Here is a 26,344-nt window from a genome sequence, read left to right on the forward strand (position 1 = left end):
CAAATTGGGATTTTTTGGGGTGCATTTTTAAAAGCATCTTATTTATGATGACAGCAGTTTTACCACTGATTGTGGTAAAATCTCATGCACCTGCTTTTAAAAATGATATCCATTCAAGAGAAAGGTGCTGACCTCTTCATTTTAAGAGAGCAAGTACATCCTCAGAGAAGCACCTACAATTCACACGTGATGCCCAGAGGAACCAAATGAAACTGAAATAGAGCTTTAGGACCAAGCAGCTTTGCTGTTTCATGATTGTACTTAAAATGAATTAGATTGCTCTGTCACTTTTGGAAAAGCTAATGCAACAAATGAATAGTTTTGATTAATAGTATATAAAATTCAGTGCTGAATTTCCATGCCTTATGTCAAAGAAGATTTGCATACTTTGTTTTCTCTCTAACATTGCTACGTTGTTTTTAATAGTCATTCCCAGCATTTGGCTGAATGGCAATCCAAATACATAATATCTGTACTAAGAATTCTGCCTTAAACTTTCCTCTTTAATATGATAACCCTTAAAGTGTTCATTAAATTTGAAATGTAACAATTTGGGGGAATTTCTAAATTTTCATTTCTGGGCTGTCACTTTTACTCTATAAACGTGTCTACATATGTAATGCATTTTAAAAGAAGAAGTAACAGTCCTATAAAAAGATTGTTCATTTTCAAAGGAATAAGTTATTAAATGATAGAGATTCCTCCACTGAACTTTTTTATGTTATACAGTTTTGTCATAACATTTACTGTAACAGGCATTGACTCCACTATGACTGTACTTGAAATCAGAGGCATTTCATTGGAAAGACTGAGGTGGTGGCTGGCCCATCTTCACAGCACTCATCACTCTTAAAGCCAAGGCCTAGGGATTTCTGTACTCTTGGTTTCTAGATCTGAAGAGTATTTTTGCAGTTTGATAAGGAGAAGCACAGCGATGGCAGTGTCCTACTTCTAGGCTTCAGCCTGAAGCTCTGCCCATTCTGTTGAAGATGAGACCCCAGAGATCTGAGAACAGTTGTGTCCTTAAGAGTACTCTCTAAAGTGAAGAAGAGGTGGGAGGCTTGACTGTGCTGCACAGTTTCCAGCTAGCTATGTGTGCTACAGCTCAGCATTTACTGGAATCTCATCTGCTGCCACTAAATTTGTAAAGTTGCCTCCCCACACTCACAACAGTGATTACAAGACAGGCAGTCCTACAGCTGTCTAATTGCCAAAAGGAAAAAGCAGACAGTATTTCTGCACATAAAGTCAGCTTATGAGCTCTGTTGACATTTTGGATCCCTATTTGTTAAGGTAAATCTATAGCTATTTTAATTAAAAATTTAGTAAAGAAAAGCAGATATAAATGCTATTCTGGCTAAATCTCCATAAACAAATCTCACATAAAGTCATTCTGAAGAGTGTTCATCTTTCTTCATACCTTGGACTTGTTCAAAAGTGTAAAGCAGTTTTCTCTTTTCAAAGCATAAAATACTACATCAGTACTATCTATTAAGTACTACTATTAAGTACTATCACATGTAAGACATTATTGGTCAAAGCATGGACTTCTTTACCCAGAACATGCTCCTGTTGAACCCTGTGCAGTCTGTATGTGTGGCCAGCATTGCTACATTCATATTGCTAAGCTGACTTCTGAATATTGCACACATTTTTAATATACAAACGGTGCAGAAAATTCCATTTTTTTTCCCCAGAAGTTGACTGGTTTAATTGAGGTGTTAGGCATGGGTTGGACTTGATGATCTTGAAGGTCTCTTCCAACCTAGTAATTCTGTGAATTCTGTGATTTTCTGTCTTTTTATTACTAAGTCAGTAGATCAGATTGCATTGATCCTAGAACTTATATTTGTAATGTTCTTTATCTCCATATTGGTGCTTTTATCTGTACAGTCTCTGTTTATAGTCTTTTCTCATAAAAGCTTCATCTTCTCATAAACAAATAGATTTTCAAAATGAAGAATCAGTGACACATCACTACTGTATATTTTAAGTCACTATGCTTAGCAAGGTTTAAAAGACTGTTCAGACTGGCAGTGTGGGTTTTTTCTGCTGTTGTAAATCAGTTTTCCAGCAGCTTAGTAACAGGAAAATGGCACTGGGGCTTGAGGTTTCAAGAGAGGGGTAGGGCATTGGCATGTTTTGGGTTTTTTTTCTTTTCCTTCTAATTTCTGCTAGCTGGCAGACTGGCTGATGAGAGTTGAATTGGGAAAGTAAAATAGGTTGCTCACTCAGGGGCAAGCAACCCCATTAAGCCATTCAGGATTACTTGATTTTTTAGTTGATTTCAATCCTGCCTGCCAGCTGCTTCCCAGAGGTGTTAACAACCTTGTCCTTGCATTTCTGGACAATTTTTAGTCCTTTCCAGTTTCACTGAAACAATAGTGTAAAACACTTGGAAAACCCTGACCGCATGCAGTGTTTTACAAATACCTTAATACTGAAAGATAAATTAAAAGCCGACTGGTCAATTGAAATACCCATCCCTTGAAGAAACATGCAGCTTTGTGATTTTATGAGTGAAGGTAAGCAGGGACAGAAACAGGCATGCTAACATTTCCATAGCTAAGGCAGAGGTCATTGCTTTATGGGCAGTCACTCACAGAGCCGTGTTAAGGAAGGCTGCCCTCAGCGTGCAGCACAACAGTGAAATTAGACAGCAGCACCTGCCAGGAGGCGGCTTAGCTTTGCCGGCAAATGGGAGAATCAATCCTTTAGCCGGCGCAGCGAGAGGCTGACACAGTCTGTGCTCTCCGGGGTGGACGCTCCGCCGCCCCGCCGGCTGATGTTCCAGATGTGGCCGAGGTGCACGACTCCCATCTAGCGGCTGCTGCAAAGCAAGGGAAAGGAGCGCGGCGCTGCCTGGCGTCTGCTGCCTTTCCTGCATGGCAGTGGGTAGAGGTGTAAGCTTTTAATAACAACGCACGGATTTTCACTTGCCTGAATAATTCCTGATTAAAAAAAAAAAAAAATTTTAAAAGCAAACTTTTGGGGTTTTTTGTTTTACCTAAAGTGGCCCTCCTGTAGATTTTCTTTCTCAGCATCTTCACAGTAGTCACAAGAAAATTGAGAAAATCCTAACATGGTAAGCTGAGGTAGTCTATAAACATAACTTACACATGCAGAAATTGCTGGTGTTAATGCATAGCTAAACTTAGTTTTCAGGTTTTGCATCTCACTTGGAATAGCTACACATAGCACAGATATTAATTAATGAAAGACAGCTCCTCAGGACCATACATTCTCTTCCTCAGACAATATGGGATTTTGAATCAAGGAGCAAGAATGCATCACCAAGTTAGGGGAAATGGTTCTATCTCCCAACTCAGTGAATTTTTATGTGATTTTTTAGCTCTGCTCCTTTAGTTCTGCTATTATAAAACTGCAGCATTATTCAGTGCACTCCTTTTCTCATGATGTCCATTTGCAGAATGAGCTGGTTATAGAAGGAGATGATGTCACAGAGCATGGTGTTATCAGAGTCTCAGAAACAAGGAGAAAATACTGTGTATTTACAAAATGTGCATAAATATAAAATACAGTACATTAAAGACCATCCCTGGATAGTAATACTATTTTTCTGTTAACTTTGAGTCCCTTTGTTTTTGAAAAATACACACTTTCTATATTCCTTAGTGATTTAAAAGATAGGGTTTTGGCAGGAGAGGTGCTTTTACTCCCTTAAGAAAAATCATCACTTTTTTCCCTGACTCTTCTAATTCTTTTTGTTTCCCTGGTAATCTACTCATCTGTAGAGTATGGAAGAGCCAGGTTACCTTGCTTTCTGATTAGGCATGGATACCATTAGAATTTTCTTTTATTACAATTATTTAGTTGTTAAAGCAATTATTTTCTCCACCATTATTTAGCCCCTTCAGACTAATGTTCCCATCTTCCAGATCTGAAAGGCACATGTATTGAAAAAGAAATAAGCCCCCTGCACTCTGGTGCTGAATCTCCATATGCTAAACATACAATATCAGCAAGGATACAGTTTGTACCTGGTTGCTGTCTTGTCTTCTATACAGTATGGAGCTAGTGAAAATGTCACATAAAGTGAGCAAGATTCAATCTCTTTCCCAGTATTTCACTAAATACTTCATTTTCTGAACTCTTTTATTTTCTTTTTGATATTAACCAGTACAGTTGTAAAACATTTCCAAAGGTAGAGGTGTTTCTTGCTTAGATAAAAGTAGTCATTTGAGATTGATACAGATTATGATGTTGATTTTTTGAGTTTTAATCTCTACTGAGAAGGATTTTCCTCTTTTTTTTTTGTTTAAGTATCATTGTGTTTAAAGGAATTGTTTTATTATAACATCAAAATGGAACTTATTTGACAAGTTCAAACAAAAAACAAAAACTTCAAAGCATGTTAGTTTATTTCACCTATTTTTTGTCAGAAAGTTCCTCCCAAATTAATATTGATTGCTTTCAAGGTTTAATATTTACTGAAATAAATAGGAAAGTTATCATAAATATTTGCTAGATATTTTCATATCTCAAATTCAGCAAGCTGCCCATGCCAATATGCTTAAGCTAATGAGAAGTATCATAACAACCATGTGTTTAACTCTCTTCATAATTCAAAGCTTTTTCATGGCTGAAAATTCTCACTGATGCCTGCAGTTACATTGCATAAATGGTGATCCTAATGTTCAGGACTTTGACGAGAGGTGACTGCATTCTGTTGTGTATTGAATAGCCAGGCCCTGCAGGTTTTCAAGTCCTCCTATCCTGTGACACCCAAATTCCTGCTGCTGAGGGATCTATGTTCTCATGCCCTAACCACGAGACTCTTAGCACTACGCTGTCATTATGTAAGCCCTTTGAACTAGTAGGAAAAGACACTTTGTCATTGATAGAATACAGACATCTGTGGAAAACAATAAATTTGCCATTTGATCTGAGGGGCATATGTTGAGTTTCATTTATGGCAGCATTCCCATGTCTGGTTTTTTGGGATGTATCCTACCATCACTTAAGATTTTGATATTTTCTCACCCTCCATATGGCTCTGAACATGGTGAGAAAAACAGAGTATGTTGCTATGAGAAGAGAGTCTTTTAATAACTTACTCATTGGCTTTAGGAAGATGTAGTCCAAAATTAAAGGAATAATCAGAAAAAAAAAACAGAAGAGCAAAAACATGCAGTAAGGTAGATTTTAACTAAGAATAATTCTTCTTTTTCAAGGCAAAACATTTTATGGTGTTGCATTCCTTATTCTACATCCATCATTCTGTATGAAAGAGGATTTCCAAGAGACAGTGACCAGCATGGTTACTGGCATCAGTAATGAAAGTTTTATTACATTCTAGTCACATACATTAATCAAGAATGTATATTCTTAATAGGGATTGCTTTCTGACAGCCTTAAGAGTATCTCTACCAGTTATACACTATAGAGACATTTTTACTTTAGTGTCACAGGCAAACTCAAACTCATTTTAATTGGGTTAATTGTGCATTTTTGTCCATTCACAGTATTGCTTTACTGTGGCAGATGGCCCAGTGATGTGTTATAAATACTTTGCATGACATCCCCTCTATTTTACTAATCTTCACTGTGACTTTCCCATTGGTAATGACTAATGAGAGTTTCCTAGCCAGCAACTTTTAATAGATTCTTTTTTTTCCCCTTAATCTCTGCCTGTCCTCAACAGCACTGTTTTGTTCAATAATTTAATCAGTTCAGCAACAGTATATTATTAGACAATTGAACCATTACATTTTGAATTTTTGAAATGTAAAATACCCATGAAATAACCACTGATGAGAATTTCGGTATTGATAGAGACCACTTTTTCTTCTAAAGAAATAGAAAGAGTTTTGCTTTCTATGCTTGAATGCTTTTCCTTTCCTTTTATTTTAATTTCTTTCCCTTGGTCCTGAGAACCATATGCAGTAAAAAGCAAGGAGTCCAGTAACTAAATAAACTAACAGTTTTGCCTACCCACCATGCCCATCTTGACCATTTGACACCTACCTATCAAAAGCAGGTGTTATATATAAAAATCAATTTTTCCCTCACTCCTCTCATCAGTGAAAATTTACCTGCAGAAGGGTTACCCTGAGACAAAAGTGGTTCCAGGTTCATCCCATCCCTGTGCGCAAACAAAAGGATATAGATGTTACAAATTCAACAGGAAAATAGTAGCACTCCTTATAGTCTGCTGTGATTTGGGGGGAAACTCCTGGAGTCTGGAATTTCTGCCCAGAACCACTTATTTCCCTGTGAAAAGGATCAGATAGCTTTCTATCTTTCTGTTGCTAGCAGCTGCTGTGTTTTGCTAAGGGCAGTGCTCCTCATGCTCCCTCTCTTTTATCAAAGCTGTTCCATGAAACGAAGCAGTAGTGGAGCAGAGCTGGCGGGTGGCTGTAGGACAATTCTGTGATTTCACAGCAGTTTGTGAGATTTCACAGTTTAATTTCACAGTTTAATTGTGTTTCTTTTTGGAACATAAAATTGCTTTAAACAAGAATGACTTACAAGCCATAACTGGTCTATATTTTGAAGCTTTCATTGCAGAGATACAGAGGAAGGCCAAGCTGGCTAAAACGTATTATCACTCAGACATTAGGTTGAGTTTGGACTTTATGTTTAAAATTAGTAGCTTTATAGCTGTTATTCAAAAGTGGTTTCTGCACAAAAAGGTCTCTCATAATTTTCCTTTCATCTTCTCTCCACCCCCTCAAGAGTGATATAGCAAGTTCAACTTAAAAGTGCTTTTTAAAGGCAACATATGTATGTTAATGCAGCTACTACCTGAATTTCAAAACAGTTCTGTAGCTTGCTGTAGGTGCTTACTGTGCACCTTCTTGGTGTATTGCTGATGCTGTTGCTGATATTTAAAGTGATTTCTTTAACCTACTGATGTTGATCCTTGTTAAATCTGCCTTTTCTCAGGGATGCTGCTGAATGCAAATGATGGGACAAATTCTGCCTTTGGAGGCATTTGCATACTGGCAGTGAACTCTTCTAAGGGATTATACGTGTCTGTCCAGGGAGGGAAGGGAGTCAGTCTGATCTGATACAAAACCAATTAATATTCAACTGCAAAAGGAATAAATGTGGAAATGCACCTGAAAAACTTTGAAGGAGGAGAGGAGAGCCCTCTTCTCCTTTAGAAAAAACAAAAATAGGATAGATAAAATTTTGTTTGCTGATACTGAAAACTTTCAGGGAGGTTTAATGACAAACATTTTCATTTTTCCTCTGACAGGCACAAGCATATTTACAGTTTACGAAGCTGCTTCTCAGGAAGGCTGGGTGTTCCTTATGTACCGAGCAATTGACAGTTTTCCCCGATGGCGTTCATATTTCTATTTCATCACCTTAATTTTCTTTCTGGCCTGGCTTGTTAAGGTACTGGAAAATATGTCTTTTTAAATTGTTCTGACACATATATCATATCAGAATTAATTTCTTCTCTTTTCTGCTTGCTGAGCTTTGTGTTAGCCATTCTTTCTTTTTCTTTTACAGAATGTTTTTATTGCAGTCATCATTGAGACATTTGCAGAAATTAGAGTGCAGTTCCAGCAGATGTGGGGGTCCAGGAGCAGTACCACTTCAACTGCCACCACCCAGGTGAAGCACTTGAGATGCTGAGATTCTTTGGGGATTTGATTTGCTTTAGTTCATTAATTAATAATAAGCAAAAAGTTCTTGTCGTATACAATATATTTGATTTTGCATGTTGGTACCTATATTCTAAACCTGATATATGAATTTTCATAAAACTTTTAATTCTTGGTTGCATTATCTAACTAGTCTTTCTTAGAAAGGAATAATAGAGACCGTAATACAGTTCTCTATATGGCTATTGTTGTGTTTGTATTCTTTTTAACAAAGTATGATAGTGCTTTTTTATCATGTCGTTGGTGGGTTTGATGTCAGGGCTATAGGATATCACTTTCTGTGCTAAGAAATAAGAGCTGAAATGCCAAAGTAGCTGGAAGAAGAGGAGTCAGAGGGTAGCTGAAGTGTTTGGGGAAGCTGGTCCTGGAACTGAGAAGGGTGTGTTGAGACCAAGGGAGAATAGGTTGTAGGGCAAGGAAAGAGCCGTGCTCACAGCAGGGGCAGCCACAGAAAGTGGGACACTGAATAATGGATAAGAGGAAACCATAATAGGAGGAGTGGGCTGAGTAGTGGGAAAGAACCCAGTATGAAAAAGAGCTACTGGGCTGAGATTTAAATTCTCTCATTCATTATTTTAACAATCAGATTATGTCTCCCAAATGGGCAAAAGACCAGGCTTTTCCAGGACAGTGCAGTTTGCCGTCTCTGAGAAGAACCAGTACCAACTGCCTGCAAAAAGCTCTTAGAAAGACAGATATGTGAAACATATCCACGAGGGAATTTTTTTCTAACCATGTAGCTGGAGATTATTTATTTTACTAAGCCACAGGATTTAAGTTTTCAAAATTAATATTGAATATTTTTATATTCTTTTTTGTATTCCTGTAATCCATATTTAAATCTAGTCCTTTTCTGCTGGCTGCTACCATTTTTGCCTCAAATAGACTTTGTGGCAGTAATTTCTACTCTATATATATGTCTTTTTCAAAGCAGACTTTGTGATATCAATTTAAAGTCTAAAAAAAAGGACTTCTCTACATGACATATGCTTAGCCTGAGGAACTTAATGTTCATAGGACAAATTCTGAGCCATATAGGCTTATCCAACATACTCTGAACTAGAGGATGGAACAGAGAGTTTGATGTAGGGAAACACAAGAAGCAGCCAACATTAAAAAATATAAAATATCCAAAATGATGTCATGATGCCAAAGAGAATGAATATGTTGAATATAATCTCTATCATGCAAATTAAAAATAGCTTGCTGGGTGCAGATAAGCAAATGGTTCAAACGGCTGCTTCATTCCTCAAGTCAGTGACATAATGGGATATTGAGTCCAGGTTACCAAACTGCAAAAATTATTTATTTTTTTCTGTGTTAAGAAGGACAGAAAATATCCTGCAGAATTTCTTGTTCAAAGCACCAGACAAAAGTAAAAATCCATGCTTGTTTTGTGCATGAAGTAGCCTTGAGAGCTATGCCTTAATTTTCCCACTTCTTCCATTACTGAGCTGTTCCCCAAACTTATTCCTGTAGAAGATATGAGTGTCCAGGAGTCAAAGTCTAGGAAGGGGTTCTCTATAAAAGGGTAAAGGTTCTTCTAAAGCACTTTAGCAATGTACTTAGAAGCATAGTAAGAAGAGGATTAACTATTCTGATCTTAATTGGCAACTCTTCCAAGTGCAGAGATGCTAAATAAAGACTTGGAGGAATTACAACCATATTTGGGTGACACTGTCCCCAGTCTTGTGAGCAGTTCTCTCAGGATGACTTTTAAGCTTCAACCAGTCTCCTGTGGCTGTGTTCTTGAGATGGCTCGGGGTGCTGTGCGTCAAAGAAAAGGTGGGAGTGAGGTGGGAACTTTGCCACACTTCATTTCATAGTATATGCAGATGGCAACTCAGAATGCTAGAACCATTCATTTTCTTTCAAGGACATTTTCAAGGACAGTTTTAATCACTTTCAGGTATGGTGTCTCACTATTCCTTATGTCCAGCATCATTTTGTGTCCTAATTTCTGAGGAAAAAAACCCAACTAAACAGAATGCCTATGTCTGCTCTTCCAGAGGCTATTGATAAAGTGTGAATACCACTGTGGTCAAGAAAGCCTTTTCCATTGCTGTCATTAGAGCTTGGAAACATTCAGCTATTTACAGGAATTTTAATCCCTGTGAAATTATACATAGGGACTGTCCAGCTACTCTTGCTGGTATGCGTCAGTGCAACAAAAATAAAGTGGTCCTTGCAGTAAAATAATTTTGACAGTAAAAAGGATTCCCAAAAGCACCTTTTATTTATGTAGCTTATTTATGTGGGCACAATGTATTTGTTTTTTATTAGGATAAGCTTACCTTAGTAAGGAAATTATTCTGAACAGGTACCACTATCTGATGATGCTGGTCAGAGATTAACTGAATTGTTTTCTATATTAGGACTAATAGAAACACATTGTGTTTGATGTTGTCTAGGTAAAATCAGACAATTGTTGGGAAAAGCATGTTACTTTTTTTTTCTGTAGCAGAAAGAACCATTCCTCTGTTATTTTAAACTAGCTATCATGAAAATGCATGCTGTTGCTTAAGGGGAATGTATTAGATCTCACTTGTATTTATTGCCACACAAAACATTTCTGACAACAGTCTTCCCTTTCAAGATGTTTCATGAAGATGCTGCTGGAGGTTGGCAGCTTGTGGCTGTTGATGTGAATAAACCCCAAGGCAGAGCTCCTGCATGTCTACAGGTATGACATTGCTTTTTAATAAATGTGTGTGTGTTACCAGCATCACTCAAATGTTGCTATAGGGAAATTATGCTGAGAAATAGCTACCATGGTTTTAGTCATATATTTTTTGAACCTATTGCTTTCCACAGTGTAGATTTTTTTCTTGAAAATCACAGATCAACAAATAAAGATGTATCATATGAAAGGTTGGAAAAATCCTTCCTGATAAGGTTCTGTTTTGTGTTCTTAGGAGAGAAAGATTTACAATTGTAAAGTATAAAATAAAATCATTAATCATGTTCTCTCTCTCAGAATTCATATACAAATATATTCCATTCCTAGGATATTTGCATCATGAATGCTTGTTTATTAAGTGCAAAATACAATAACATATGCCAAGAGGCATGACTAATCATAATAAACACAGAAGTGCCTAATTTCTCTTGTTCCCTTGTGAAAATAGGCTCACAAAAAAGGGAGAAGAAGCATGTAGGGAGCAAGCCATACAGTGTTTGAAACTTCCAGATTTGATATTCCTACTTGGATAGAAGTTAATTTGTGAATAAATCCAGACTTAGATAAGTAATGTTTTTATAAATCCATTTTTAGAATAGAGCACTGTACAGCAGCTGAAATTTTTATTTGCAAGCTAAATAATGTCATTTCTGGATAAAACAAACTTCAGAATAGAAGGCCAAATCTACTATAGCATTTTCTGGCAATTTTGGTTATGTTTGGTTTAACGTGTAAGCTAAAATACACGTTCTTGTTGGCAGCATGTACATTGCTGAACCCTAAGCTGGCAAGCACCATCCATCCCCTCCACAAGCTGTTTATTCTCAAATATCTCTTCTTTGCCAAACCACTGCCATGTATTTGATTATAGCATATGTCTTAATAGATTATTCTTATTCCCAAATTTAATTCTTGATTTTGACAGCAACGGGAACATCATTTGTGGTGTTCTCAAGTAACAGTCTCTGGTATGTGGATAAAATATAGGTGAACTCACTGTGAAAACTTCAGATGAAAATTAAGATACCAGCTGAGTTACCTGGTCTGCCTTTGTGGCCTTGCATTTTTGCCCAGTTTGGGAATCATGTGAACACAGTTAATTGTGTTCCAGTGGACATAAACCTCATGCATTCAACTTCTTATATTTGCCACTCAGCCAGCTGTTTCCCTCTTGTTCTTCATCCTTTCGTGAAATAGGGGAAGCTCTGAAACAGTGTTTAGCACCCTTTTTAAGACATTAAACTGCATGAACTCCACTAGGCGTCCATTACTCCAATAGTCCATGTCCTAATTTCCATTAGGAAGTTTATCCTTCATGGCATTACTGTCCCTATCGACAAATAAGCTGTATTGAGTTGGTGTTGTCATCACGGAGGCAGTGAGCAGGATTGTTGTTCTGTGTTTTATGTGTCTCATGCACACTCTAACTTTTAGATATCAGAAAAAAGAGTTGAGCTCTAAGACTTGCTTTGTATAATTTGGAACTTCCACACATTAGATAGCTCTGCATTCATTAATATAAGTATTCGGTGTGATATAATACTTTTTGTGGGTTTTTAATTGCTGGTCTACATATTAGTGTGATCTAATGATTTTTAAATGCTCTGAGAAATGGATTTTTTGTTCTGCATCAGGTCATAATTTAAGAATTGCAGAAACAAGATAGTCATACCCTTCTTCATTGCTGTACTTCCCTCTCTATGTGCCTGAGCTGGCACCGTATTTATGCACTTGTTCAGGGAATGGGGTTAAAGTTGGCAGGAGGAGAGGAGTGAATTTGTTATTGATCAGACTCCCTGCAGCTGCATAAATGTTTTTTCTGACACAAGAAAGGGCCCAGTAGGAGCAGTCTAGGAATGTGAGAGCTGCTTCCTTCAGCAGCAGCGAGCTATAAAGCATGACTACAATAAATTTCAATCCAGTTTTTTTTTTAAAGACATATGGAAATTACTATAAAAATCAATTATATAATTTTTTTTGTTTCTTGTTTTGTGTTGGGCCAGTATCAGAGAGGTGGCTAGTTTGCTAGCCTGTGCAGCCAGCTCCTAGGAACCCCTAAAATACTCAGCACTGGTGGCTTCCAACCACCTAGGTTCCTCTGTGCAGCTCTCAGATTTATTCTTAGGTACACTTTATTTATATATATTTTTAGATATCTGCATGTCCCATACATGTATACATTCTAACTGTTTGTAGGACAATGATGAGGTGCAGAGGTGTGGAATATAGAGGTTGTAGGTGGTGTGGAGATGCATTTCTCCATGGCCATGGATAGGTTCCAGCTACCTGCAGGAGCCTAATGGGGTTCAGAGGTGGTGTGTGTTGGTTGTGGTGTAGCAATAACAGCTGATAATATTGTGGAGAGAAACTAAATAGATGTAGCAACAATTTAAACAGCTCTGAAAAGTTTTAAATAGAAACAGCAATCCCTATCTCCTGCCTGATTTTAAAGACTTGTGCTTCTGGGATTTGTGAGTTTGCAGGCTAAATTCTGATAGAAAAATACTTGTAAAGGTAACTGGAGGAAGTATTTCACATATTTGAGATTAAAGACCTGTCTAGTGCCAAGCACCGCAATCACGAGTTGCTGATGGCACTGGGGACATCTCTGCAGTTCCTGCAGTTCATACTCATATTTTCCCTGACATGAACCCGAGATTTTGCAGGGAGTGTCCTGTGCTACCTGTTTAGTTAGACACTGGAAAGTAAGATATAAACTAACTTCTGTTGCCTTGGTGCCCTGCAAAAGCATTTAACATCCTCTTTCACAGACAGAACCAGAAGCAGCAGGCACAGCATTAAACAATGGGAGGCACTCTCTGAACAACAAGAAGCAGTTTTTTACTCTGACAGTGACTGAGTGCTGGCAAGGCTGCCCAGGGAAATGGTGGAGTTTCCATCTTTGTAAATTTTAGTAGCTGTCCTGGGAAACTGGCTCTCAGTGTCCCTGCTTGAGTGATTTTGGTAGCATGGAGAACTGAGCCTGGTTTGTATGATTCATGAGGAGGACATAGGGCCGTTGGAGGCAATATTGGAGGATTGGCTTTGGTGCATGGAATAAAACTGTTCCACACTTCACCTCAAGATGGGCAGAATAGATGTGGACTGTACCTAATATATTCTTTCAACCTATCTTCTTCCATTCTTGTGGGTTCCCCACCAGAAGATGCTGAGAGTTGGGGAGGTGTTGTGGCACACTGAGGAATTATGATTTGGAAATAAAACAGGACCAGACGAACTCACAGTGTAAATATATCCCCAGTGGGATGACAAAGGACATTATGTAGGGAGCCTTCTACCTATTAAGTACAGTACCTTATAGCCATATGTACAGGCTGTGGCTGACTACCATCACCTTTCTCTCCTCCACTACATTAACTAGGATGAGTAACTGCTTGCCTTTAAGCTTTACACTTAAAAGCATTGGTGAGATTGCTGATTAGAAAACAAGCATTTCTTGCTTAACAAAAAAATGAAGAACAAAGAATTTCTAAGAGAAATTGTAAATGAGAATTGCAAATGCCACATCTGATCTTAACTTGTGTGTTTAAGGTGACCAGCTATGCCATGAGCATTGTTCTGTTTCTCTTTGTTAGGAGTTCCTACAAGTAGATACTTCCATGTGTTTGGATCTTAGGGACTGACCCTGATTTTATTTGGGGAAAAAACCCAAACAATTTCTGATAAAAAAAAACAAAAGGCTGGCTGACAAATCTTGATGCACTTGATGTTTGGTGGTCAAATATCCTGTATTATAAGCAAATTTGAGACTACTTCTTACGTTCTTCCAGGCAACATATGCAAAGAGTATCTGCAAAACAAAAGAGCCATGAGGGTTGTAAGCTGACACTTATTTTGGCAGGATATTAGCTTTGAAACCTAACTCTGGCAGAAATTACATATTATTATTAAGTTTGGGAGTGAAAGAACTCAGCTAAACCCTGTGTCCTTTAATTCCTCAATTGTTTCAGGGTATATATCCTGACAAGCTACAAAAAAATGCAATATTGTCTCAGTAGGCAACTGTACAGAACATGGAAAAATGAAGGTGAAGAAGCATAACACTGAATTCAGCAGAGAATGGTGGGGGTTTATTTTGTTTAATAAAAGCTTAAGCCTTTCTTAAACATGTTGATGTTGCAGAGTCTTAATGGCTACATTGGACTGCTGCGGGATATGGCCCCAGAGTTCTGCCCTACATCTGATTCTGAAAGTAAATTTTTAATTGTTTGAAGTCTGCGTTGCATCCCCAACAGACTCATCTTCTTTTCTATTAAAAGGCATTAAAATCAATTCAAAATTTAAGTCCACAGGACCACTAATATAAGTTATGTAGCATTCCTGACTGAGAACAAAAGTCACAGACAAAAGACAGGTATCTTGCAAAACACATTTTTTACAGGCTGCCAGGGAGGTCATGGAGACTCCATCTCTGGTGACATTCAGAACCCAAGGGACACATTCCTGTGTCACTGTTCTAGGTGACCCTGACTTGGCAGGGTATTGGACTGGATGATCTCCTTCTAACCCTAACTATTCTGTAATTCATTGATTTTATGAGAACATACTAGTACCTTTCTAGAGATGGCATCTGTGAATATTAGGTAATCATTTTATGGGAAAGATAATGTAGAACTTTTTTTTTTTTTCTGGTGCTCATGCAAGTGCAGGACCATGTTCAGACTCTTCCCCATGCAGCAGCCTATCCCTATCCCAAATGTTTCACGTTGATATTTTTTTTGTGACAGAGAATCTGAAGTACTGAAGGGCAGGTTCTGATAGTCTCATTCTCTCTCCTCCCACCTTGGAGTAATGCAAAATCCCACTCTCTGTTAGAATGAACCTACTTCAGTTGGGATAGAAAAACATTGCCTGACCTCTGGTTGCTCTTTACTTCACATGTATCAAATGACAAGCCTCAAATCTATTTAAAATTTAAGAGTCCTTCACAAATTTACATCTTTAAATGGTAGATTAATGTCAGTGAGGGCACATGCAGCATATTTGTCCATACTGCAAGATTGGGGAGGAAACTGGTAAGGGCAGAGCTGCTATTCAGGGGCAAGTAAGCAGGCCTGGGAAAGGACCTGCAGGGACATTACCTTAAATTCACTAAGGACAGGCTGCACTTCAGGAGGAACCAGCTGTGGCAACATAAGCATCTGAGGTTGGGCTCTGCAGAAAAGGCCCTGGGAGTCTCAGTAGGCAGCATGCTGAAAAGGAACCACCATCCTTCCCTGGCAACAGAGGAGGTCGACAGGATCCTGGGTCATTGTGTGCAAGGAATTATCTCCTGTTGCTCAGCACCGGTAAGCCTGAATCCAGATTCTGTGTCTGGTTTTGGGCCCCACTACAATATGAATACTGACAAACCAACTCAAGTTCAACAGAGGGGCTCCAGGTGTTTGAGAAGCTTACTGTTCTTCTGGTCTCTTTCAATAAAAATGGTGAATTACAGTATGCAAAAAAAAAAAAAAGAAAGTATATGGGCAAAATGTGTTTGGTACTCTAGTGTTATGAGATTATCTTTTTAATTCATAGCAGAAAAGGACAGTGCTTCTTACCACTTACATTTACATTGTATTTGTCTTGTCCCCTCCTTCGTTGAGCTGAATAAACTGCAATCATTTCAGCCATCTGAATTCATAACTTCTTTCATTAACATAAACTGAAGTGGATGCCAGTTTATATTATCAGACAAGAGAGGGAACTGAGGTGTCCCAGGACTAAACTTGCTGTCCTGTCAGAGATCAGACAACTGCAGAAGCTGAACTGGGTAGTTCCACAGACCTTTTGGCCCTGGTACAGTGAAAGGCAAAGGAGAGACAAACTCAAGGCAAGAACAGAAGTGAAAACATCATCTCTGATCATTCTGACCCTCTAACACTGACCACTTTAACAAAAGAAGATGTAACAAAGACTTTACTAGTGAAAGAGATAACAAAGGATTTTACTGGCATAAGAACAATAATCAGAAGGTTGTGTTTCTAAAGGAGACCAGGACAAAGGGGTCAGAGTAGAAAATTTTGAGTGCGAGCGTATTGACATATAAATACTGGTAAACTGTAATAAACTGGCTTTGCTTTGCTGGGATAAGCAAAGTCCTTGTCAGTCAGTCCCCACACTGTCCCTTCAGTTGCAGCTGCTTCTACAGTTAAGGCCTCTGAAAAAATGAGGCAAGCAAACAGCAGAGGATGGTAACAGCTTTACCTTCCCCATCTGAAGGAACATAAAGCTAAAACTGAGCACACATTTAACAGCAGCTCATTTGTGAATCCCCAGCCAGTTTCTGAGAGTTAGTCAGATATTGGGGTATCCACCCCTTTACACTATTCACCACACTTTCACATTTCTTCCCATACTCTATGTACAAGTAGAGCACAATGGAAGATTCTTTGGTTTTTCCCATAATGCCCACTATTTATTATATCCCCATATACAACTGAGGATAACAAGATGAGATGGGGCTGGACTATAATGTGTATATTCTTCTGTTGCCTACATGTTTACTTTCTCTGCAGAGCCTTCCATTCCTCCTCATTTTCCGTTTTTACCTCACCAAAACTACCAGTTTGCTGTTACATTACACTTGCCATACTCTGCTCCCGAGTCTCCTCAGTAAAACTAATGTGGTTGGTTTTCAGTACTGTTCCAGTGCTAAGTGCATCACTGAAGTGTCCAAGCTTCTGTCAACTGATGCAATTTCTAGGCTTTCTAAATGAGAACAGAGCATAAAATATAGATGGGGTTTTTTTTTTTGTTTGCAGCCTCAGAAATTTAGGATTTAGAATCGGTTAATCTTCTTCTAAATAAACTCATGTACTCAAATAATAAACTCATTCAAATCAAAACTTATTTTTGGCAAACTGAAAGAGAAGATTTTTCTTCCACTGTAAGAGGATCCCAGTTAATTGGAAGAAATACATGCATACAATTTAATGAACACCACTGTAATAAGAATTGAATATGACAAATACCTTCTGCTGTTGATTCCTAAGTTACACTAAAGATCAAATTAGTATATAAATAGGCTTCCAACTTTTCTTGTTCACCAATAATTACTCCCCATGAAAGAAAAGAAGATTAAACCCACTGTTGTATTCTCTTCTGTTATTCCTGCTGTGAAAATCCCTAGGTACTGCTTAGTTTCATGTCTCTCATATTCAATATATCCATCATGAAACTGCTAAAACACTCAATTCCTTCTTCTCTGGTCATGTCCTCCACCCTCTATGGCTTTTTTTATGCCTTTGGATATTGCTTTTAATCTTTTAGTCTCCTTCAATTTCTCTAGAGTTCTGTAATTTTAGAGAATTCTTTAACAAAGTGAGATAATATGTAGCATGAAGGACTGACTTTTTTTTATGCAAAAAGGTGTGCTTAAATTTCCAACACTAATCATATGTTCAAAAGGTCTGTAGTAATAACAATGTCACTTGCTTGCTCAGGTCATAGCTTTGTGAGCTTCTATTTCTTTCCCAGGTGAAGAACATATAATTAAAAGTAAATATAGTATCTTTTATCTGTTGAAGATTTTACTGTCAGAGTAGGAGTGCACATTGAGTTTGTAAGTGACCACTTCCATTCATGCTGACACATCAGACGCAGTGTCCTCAAGCTTTTTCTAAATATCATTCTATCTTCAGCTGTGCATTTCATTTTTATTTTAATATTAACATGAACAGGGAATTGCTGTCTGGCTCATTGTTTCCCTCAGGAGCCACAGTGGGAAACTGTTCATAATTTTTCTGTTCATTACAAACATATATATTGAGAAAGCTGAAGATGTCATTATTTGGTGTTAGTAATACCAACCACAGTTTCATGGAAGATATGAGATGCATCTTTCCAGGTCAGCTTTAAATGAGTATGTGTACTTTACAAGTCTTTGCAGACAGAAAGACAAAAAAGAAAAAAGTAGTGACAAAATTATTAGCAACCTCTAAAATTAATAGGAAAAGAAAAATAAGAGACACAATGTGCCTTTAAAGGGTAAACAGAATTTAAAGGGTAAAAAGAATTTTTCAAGGCTTTTTTTCTAAAAACTAGTCCTCAGTTTCTCTTTATTTGTGAACTGAGAGTTTCCTACTGAGCTTGTAGGAGTAACTTGTGGTAGGCAGGAAGTTCTAACACACTACAATATGTTAAAGTAATATCAACAACAGCAAAATAATGTGGCAATGTGGAGCCTCAGCATGAATTCGTGCTAAATGGTTCCTGTTGAAATGGAAAACACAAAGATTATTTTTCAGTAAGAAAAGAAAATCAATATTTTAAATCAATGCTAGTCATAGGGAACAGTGAGAACAAGTAACAAAAGACCACAAAGCACCTTTGGGAACACTCAAAAGAAAAATACAATAAATATAAAACCATTATACCAAAATAAAAGCTTCCACAGCCTGCATTAGGATGTGTCATAATCAGAAACCATACTAATTTTTCATGTTGCCACTTCTAGCCACTTCTGTAAAATTAAGAAAAACTTAGGTGACTGAGTTAAAGTTCTTCAAAAGCACCATAATAGTGCCCATTTTTCTTGCCCTCTTGTCTGATTTTCTGTTAGCTGCTATGCTGCTGTGTGCAAAAGTCCCCTGCAGATCCCATATCTGCCCGTGCCTGTTAGCTGTGCTCTGCCCATGTGCAGTGTGCCCTGAGGACAGGCAGGTGGGCTCTGGGAGAGACAGGAGCGGTATCTTGGCAAGCCCAGTGTCACTCACATAGCCAGCAGGATAGACATACTGCTCATACACTACTCACCAGGTGGGATTCTGGACCTCCTTTGTAAAACCTCTTTGTAGATCAGCTGCCGCAGAAGACATGGTTAACCTTCCCATTTGTTTTACTTAATTGAGCAATTTGGTGTGACCACCACACGTTTGTGTGACACAAGGAGCTACAGAGGCTCTGCACAGAGCCTGGAGGGTGTCTCTCTCTGAATTATTGTTTGCTCAGACACAGCACCTGAGGTGCTCCACTCACCATCACAATGTTCTGCCTCAGCTAGCAAGGCCTGACAGGGCAGAACCCTGCCCTGGTCGTGGGAGTAAGCATCGTTATACAAGACCAGACTAGTAAAACCCAGCAGATCTACCTGGTTCTTGGGAAGTGGTTGTAGCTGGAAGTAATTTGACCTGATGATCCTTATGGGCCCCTTCCAACTCAGTATATTCTATGATTCTAAGTGTCTTCCAAAGCATGTATTAGGGACGTTTTCTTGTAAACACACCACACAAAAGTCAAGTTATTCTTTTCTCCATCACTCCCTGCTTTAGAGAGCTGGATATATCTATTTCCCAACTCAAAACAGTCCTATTTTGTTGAAGTGTCTCTCAAGCAGTTACTTACTATGTTTAAATACCACAGTAGCCAAATCTCACAGAAATATATTTTTCCACGATAAGGAATGTGAACAGCAGGAAACCTATTAAGTAGTTTTCTCAAGGTCTACAGGAAATTTGGGCTTAGACAATAAATTGAACCCAGATCTCCAGAGTCTCTCTCCATTCCCTTAGCCATTAGAATATTTCCTCTCCCAATGCACAATATAGTATGTTGAGGAACTAAATTCCAAATAACTCAATACACTAAATAAGTAGAGTTTCACCAAAGGACAGGCCCAGACTCATGAAACTGCTAAAACAGAACTTTTAATAATATTCCCTTTCATTTTCGGAGCAGTAATGTTTGCAAAGCCCAGAGAAGAATTAATAAAACTAAACTTACTGCAAATTGTAATTAAAATTATACAGGGCATTAGAGAGTCTTGACTATCTTTTACTAAGAACTCCATCCTTCACAGGATATTGAGTGACAATATACTTAGATAAGAAAGGTCAGAAGAATGCATATTAATTGAATGTGTCCTAAAGGCAGGCTATATATTTCCCAATCTGATTAACTCTTTTGTAGATTCAAATTTATGCATCATGTTCCTGAGAAAAAAAACCTCACCCAAGCCCTTTGGAAATAGTTAACATATCTCTCACTAGAGTCTTAATAACTAAAGAATGCCTTCAATATATTGCTAAACCTCTAAATGCATGATTTTTTTAGGAAGTCTATATTCATTTTAGTTTGGTTTGATAGAACTGAAGCAATAATGCATGGTGAGAGTTAGTAAGATGCTTGAGTTGACCCAGATTTTAAGATTTTGCTTTCTTTTCACTGTATTTTGGTCAATAATTCATATTTAATAAGATTAAAGCCCATTTGGGCTGCTATCCCCCCCCAAAAAAAAAACTTTAACACATTGCTTTCCTTTTGATTCCTTTTTTGGTATGGATATCCAGGAATGTCATAGATTACTGGAAACCCTGCAGTGCTTATAGAACTAGCAGATAAACAGTGCATTTGCCATGTCTTAAAGTTGTGCAGTCCCAGAAATAGTCATATATAGCTCATCCTTGTCTGAACTTCTGGATACCCGATTATGCCCTCATTCCCTGTCTTGCACTCCAGCAGTAAGTCATTTAGGGACTTTCTGAAGTGGATGTTAAATTAAGGCCATTATATTTAGTATCTGTTGATGGATTTATCACCTATCTACTTGTCTAGCCTTTTTTTTTAAACCCATTTATCATTTTGGTCTCCAGAACTTGTTTGTAGGAAGAAGTTACATAAAGTAACAATGCAGCATTTTAATTGATTACAGTTGCAGATTAATGAAATTGTTTTCCTGAAATTATGCAGAAATAACACAAAACAGTGCAAAGATTATTGGTTGCAATTTTGAGATGGATGCTCAGTTTCAATAAAACAAAGAATTAAAACAACAAAACTTGACAGTCAGGAACACAGGCTGTTGTAACATGCAATCACTAACATGAGGAGGTCAGGCAGGAATGTCTGAGGACTATAAAGGCCAGCCATGGGATGTGGTTGTTTTTTGTTTATGCCTGTGTATAAGTATAGAACTCCCAAAGCTGAGAAAACATCAGAAAGCGAAATAGATTTTGAATATCAGTAAGGAGTTTTATAAAATGACATTTATGTATTTGGTGGCAGGGCTGTCATTTTTAAGACAACTTCTAAATTTTCCTGTAGGGAACATTCTGACATTAACAAATATTAATTAACTTAATAGTTATTAGATCCCTATTGTAATTTTGTTTATGCTTTTATTTTTCTGCTATTGCATACATGAATCAAAAAGAAATTTCTTTAAAAAAGGGATACAGAACTGCATGCCTATTGCCAGTTTGCAAGGTTTACAACCTACCTCCCAATCTCTCTCCTTGCTCTCTTTCTTGCCTGCCTGTATTTTTCTTTGTAACTATTACACCAAATCACATACCTCAACAATGAGTTAAACACAGTTCATAGTTTCTTCTCCATAGCTTTCCATTTGCTTGCTGAACTGTCTGTTCTTGTTCATTGCAACAGGTAAATTACTAGCCACGATTTGTAGCAATATACTTCCTGAAAGTAAACAATAAAAGAAAGAAAACGTGTTATTGTTCTCACTGATTTGCATTTGCAAAAAATAAAGCATGACTTACTCACTTTGAACATGGAATTTTCCTGCAGACTTAAAAGATTAGAATCACATCAGAAAGACAAAATAGACAGGTGTTTAACTATGATTAGGCTTATAAAAAAGTAGTGGTTTGTGGTTTTCCTTAGCAATAGTTCTTATTAGAGGAGAGCCTGCTGCAGCAGAAAACTTGGTCACATCAGGCCCTTGGCACCTTCTAGGGAGATTTAAGATTAAGTATTTTGAATTTATCTCAGGCAGTAGGTTTTCAAAAAAACTTTGTATGTCAGAATTATATCATATAATAATGGAATTGTTAGGGTTGAAAAAGACCTCTAAGATCACAGAGGTCCAACCATTAACCCAACACTGCCATGTTCACCTCTAAACCATTTCCCTCGTTCCCTCAGGTTTTTTGAACACTTCCCTGGGCAGCCTGTTCCAATGCCCAAGAGCCCTTTCTGTGAAGAAATGTTTCTTAATATCCAATCTAAACCTCCCCTGGTGACAGTTGAGGCCATTTCCTCTCATCTTGTCACTTGTCGCTTTGGAGAAGACTTATCGCTTTGGTCCCCACCTCACTACCGCCTTATTTCAGGTAGACTGAACAACCCCAGCTCCCTCAGCCATTCCTCATAAAACCATTCCCCAGTTCTCTTGCCCTTCTCTGGACACACTTCCACACCTCAGTGTCTTTTTTGTAGTGAGGGGCCCAAAGCTGAGCACAGCACTTGAGGTTCAGCCTCACCAATGCTGAGTGCAGGGGAGCAATCACTGTTCTGGTCCTCCTGGCCACGCTATTGCTGATACAGGCCAGGATACTATTGCCCTTCTTGGCCACCTAGGCTCACTGCCAGCTCATGTTCAACAGCTCTGGACCAGCACCCCAGGTCCTTTTCTGCCTTGCAGTTTTCCAGCCACTTGCCCCCAGCCCTGCAGTGCTACATGGGGCTGTTGTGACCCAAGTGCAGGACCCAGCACTTGGCCTTGTTGAACCTCATGCCATTGCCCTTGGACCATTGATCAGATTCCTCTGCAGAGCCTCCCTGATCTCCAGCAGATCTACACTTCCATACTTGGTGTGCTCTGTGAGCTGACTGTGGGTTTGCTCAATCCCCTTGTCTAGTCAATTGATAAAGATATTTACACAGGACTGGCCCCAGCACTGAGCCCTGGGGAACCCCAGTGGTGACCAGCTGCCAGCTGGATGTAACTCCATTCACCACCACTTCCTGGGCTTGGCCATCCTGCCACAAGGATTAGCTGACACAGTTAGTCAAAGTCTCTGAACTTCTTGGTTTTTGACAAGCTTAAAGTAGAAACTTTTGTGTAGCCCCTGATTTTCCAATAGGCCCACAGAAAACCTGCTCCAGAAGAAATAAATTTTACATAAGGAATTTTTATAAATCTTGATCTTCTTTAGTACAGGTCTGTACAGACATGTTGTGTCTGGCTTAGATGGAGGTAGTTTTCGCCACAGAAGCTCTCATAGTGCTGTGCTTTGTTAAAAAAGATGTTTTGGCTGCTGCTGAGCAGTGCTTGCACAGCATAAAGGCTCTCTCCAATATTTTCCCCTTGCCAGTAGGCTGGGGCTGGGCAAGATCTGGAGAGGGTACACATCCAGGACATCTGAGCTCAGAGGGCCAAAGGGATGTTCTATGCCATAGCAAGTCTGTTCAGTTATAAAGGAATGCCTTTAAGAGAAAGGAGAGGACAGACACATGCTTGCTATTACAAAATGTGCCTTCTAGAGAAAACACTATGCATGCTGAAGCCCTGCTTGCCAGGAAGTGTCTGGACTTTACCTGCTGATAAGAAGTAGAGAATAAATCCTTTGTTTTCCTTTTGCTTCACATGCAGCCTTTGTTTGTACTTTATTAAGTTGCCTTTGTCTTGACGAGCTTTTTCTCCCCGCACTCTTTCCAGCTGAGGAGGGGAATGACAGAGTGGGCCAGTAGGAACCTGGTATCCAGGCAGGGTCAATCCATCCAGGTTCACTCATTAGGCAGTGACATTCAGCTCTTACAACATCATGGTCAAATTAATAAAGCAAAAATCATCTACAATAAAAATATGCAGAATGTTTTTGCTTCAGTTAAGTGTTTTCCTTGTTGTTTTGGGTTTTTTTCTTAATTCAGTCTTTTTGCTTTGACCTAAACAGGCAAAATATACAATTTTTCTAGCATTATTTTTAGCAGTGGACTTCAGTACAGATTGTACTCATAATTGGTATTTAGAAATTTTGGGACACATGAACATCAGTGGATTATAGGAGCTATTCAGTAATGCCACTGAAATCAAAGTTCAGCTGAATTTCCTTTAGAAATTTTTTCTTACTTCTGGGGTTAAATATGTCCAGTGTTTCAAATCCTATCAAGTTGAAAACAGGTATTTAAATTGTCAAGTGGCTTTTCTGTGCTTAGCACAATTAGAGCAATCAAAGTGTTAGGAGCAACAGCAGGAGCAGCATGACTTCTTTTGGAGCTGTAACTTGGACAACAAATTTGAGCAAAGTGGAAGACTGCAGAGTCTTAGAACAAAACTAGCAGGGTTTTCATTTGTGTGCTTCATGCAGGTTGTTTTACCCCTCAGTATTTTCCATATTTCTGATATTTCACAAAGATCTCTTCTCACTAGAACTGCAAAGAATACCCTGTACTGCAACTCTGCAGGTTATTATTTTGTTCTTTTTAGAGTAATTTTTAAAGCAAATCACTTTGTAATATCTTTTTGTTACTCTTGGGGTCTCTTAGGTGACTCTTGAGAATCAGTGTGGTCCAGACTTATCTCATGTGCCCTTAAGCCCCAGGCAGATGCCAATGGTAGGACCATAGTGACACAGAGCCAGTGGAAAGCAACGAGTGCTGCCAGAGGGCAGTGGAGGGTCTGAATACAGTGGTGCCCATCACTCTACAGACTGCATTGTACTGCAGGTGTTTGCCTTCCTGTTTTAGATCTGCCAGTGTTTTTCATGTGAATCACTAGAGCCAAAGTCTACCTCCTTTGTCTTCACTAGGCCTTAATAATATATTTCTGATGCGAAGATGTAAAGAAAAATCCTGCTTCAGTAAACATGCGTACTGGATTTTCACAAGTATTTTGCATTTATTAAATCCTATTGAAATAATTAATAGGTACCTAGAGTTTTCAGAATCATATTTTCTTATGAGTGATTTGATTCACATAAATGCAGCTGTTTTACAGAGAGTATTTGCACAATCATGTCATCCTTTGTGAATTTTTAAAGTAATACCTGAAAACCCACATCTTTACCTGCCCTATGCATTTTAACAAGCTGAAGGCTGCAGTGCAATACAGTAGATTCAGATCTTCAAGCTGATTGAGATAAGAGAAAGGTGGTACTACTGTTCAAGTGCAATCTCAGACCTTGGGGTATGTAAACAAATCTGAGGGAGAAGAATGCATCTCTGATAATGGACATAAAGAATGCAGCCACAAGGAAAGCCAACTCAGCAACTGTGCTGAAATCAGCTCTGACTGGGTAGAGAGTAATTCCAGAAGGGAGAGATCACCATAGTCAACTCATGGCCCACCTGCCCCAGAAACTCACCAACCCAGAAGATGAGAAACACTGAGAATGCAGACTGATTCCCAGTGAGCAAAATGGATAAATAGTGAAAAATTTTGAATGACCTCAGGACTCCCTGCCACCAAGAAGCTGGGGTGAAAGGATCAGTGAGGTGCTGCTGGATCCATGAGTGGTGACTGTCTTCTTGATATGTATCTCTCTCTTTTTCTCCTCTCCCCACCCTCCTTTCTCCTCTATTTCTTTCTATCTCTCTACCTCAAATTGTATTTTAAATAAGATTAGTACTATTGACTTTGACATATGGTCTTGTTTGCACCTTAATTCAGGCAGAGACATCTCTTAATAATCACACAGTCTTAACAGTTGTGACAGACTGTTTTCCATTTTTATAGGCCTAGACCCACAACATATTTAAATTGCAGTGTTTCAGGAACTTCCATAATTAATTTCCATTATCAGTCATTTTCACTGAATCTTCATCTTATCCTTTGAATAGTAGCCTGAAACATCATACTTTAAGTGTCATATATCATTTTGCCTTAATGCCACCTGGTGCATATATTATATGTAGTGACATTTCATTAATTGCCCATTACCAAGAGTGTATATAAATAATTTCCTTTTCTCAGTCATAAACTTTTCAGAAGATCTGAGGAAAGCAGATATATGCACTAGTGAGCTTGATTTCAGGTGTTTTACTACAGACACTGCTAAAATAGTGGAGTTGGCAGTACATGTGCTGTGCTTCTTTATTTCTGGCCTTCACTCCCTGATCCTACATAACTGAGAGGAGGAACTGAAACACTAATTAGTGAAAGCAGACTGTACATCCAATTTCCTCCTTCATCCTCTCTTTAGCTACATAAACCTTTGCTATCCAGTCTGTTATTCTTTTGCTCAGAACTATCATCCTTAATATTTCAGTTTTCTTCAATATCCTTTAAACCATTTGTCTTTTACTGAGAAACTGCCTGCCACTGAGTATTCATGGTTGTTTG

At 38.4% G+C, this 26,344-nt stretch overlaps 1 protein-coding gene across 3 annotated transcripts in view; it reads left to right on the forward strand.

Moving 5' to 3' along the window:
• NALCN (sodium leak channel, non-selective) overlaps positions 1-26,344 on the forward strand; it is a 224,441-nt gene that overhangs the window by 72,283 nt on the left and 125,814 nt on the right. For all 3 annotated transcript variants that reach the window (XM_064712115.1, XM_064712124.1, XM_064712131.1), the window contains 3 exons: positions 7,226-7,368; positions 7,486-7,590; positions 10,237-10,323. In XM_064712115.1, coding sequence (XP_064568185.1) covers positions 7,226-7,368; positions 7,486-7,590; positions 10,237-10,323 — 335 coding nt within the window. The remainder of the gene's footprint in view (positions 1-7,225; positions 7,369-7,485; positions 7,591-10,236; positions 10,324-26,344) is intronic.

The sequence above is a fragment of the Zonotrichia leucophrys genome, chromosome 1 (genome assembly GCF_028769735.1).
Source record: "Zonotrichia leucophrys gambelii isolate GWCS_2022_RI chromosome 1, RI_Zleu_2.0, whole genome shotgun sequence".
NCBI classification, from domain to species: Eukaryota; Metazoa; Chordata; class Aves; order Passeriformes; family Passerellidae; genus Zonotrichia; species Zonotrichia leucophrys.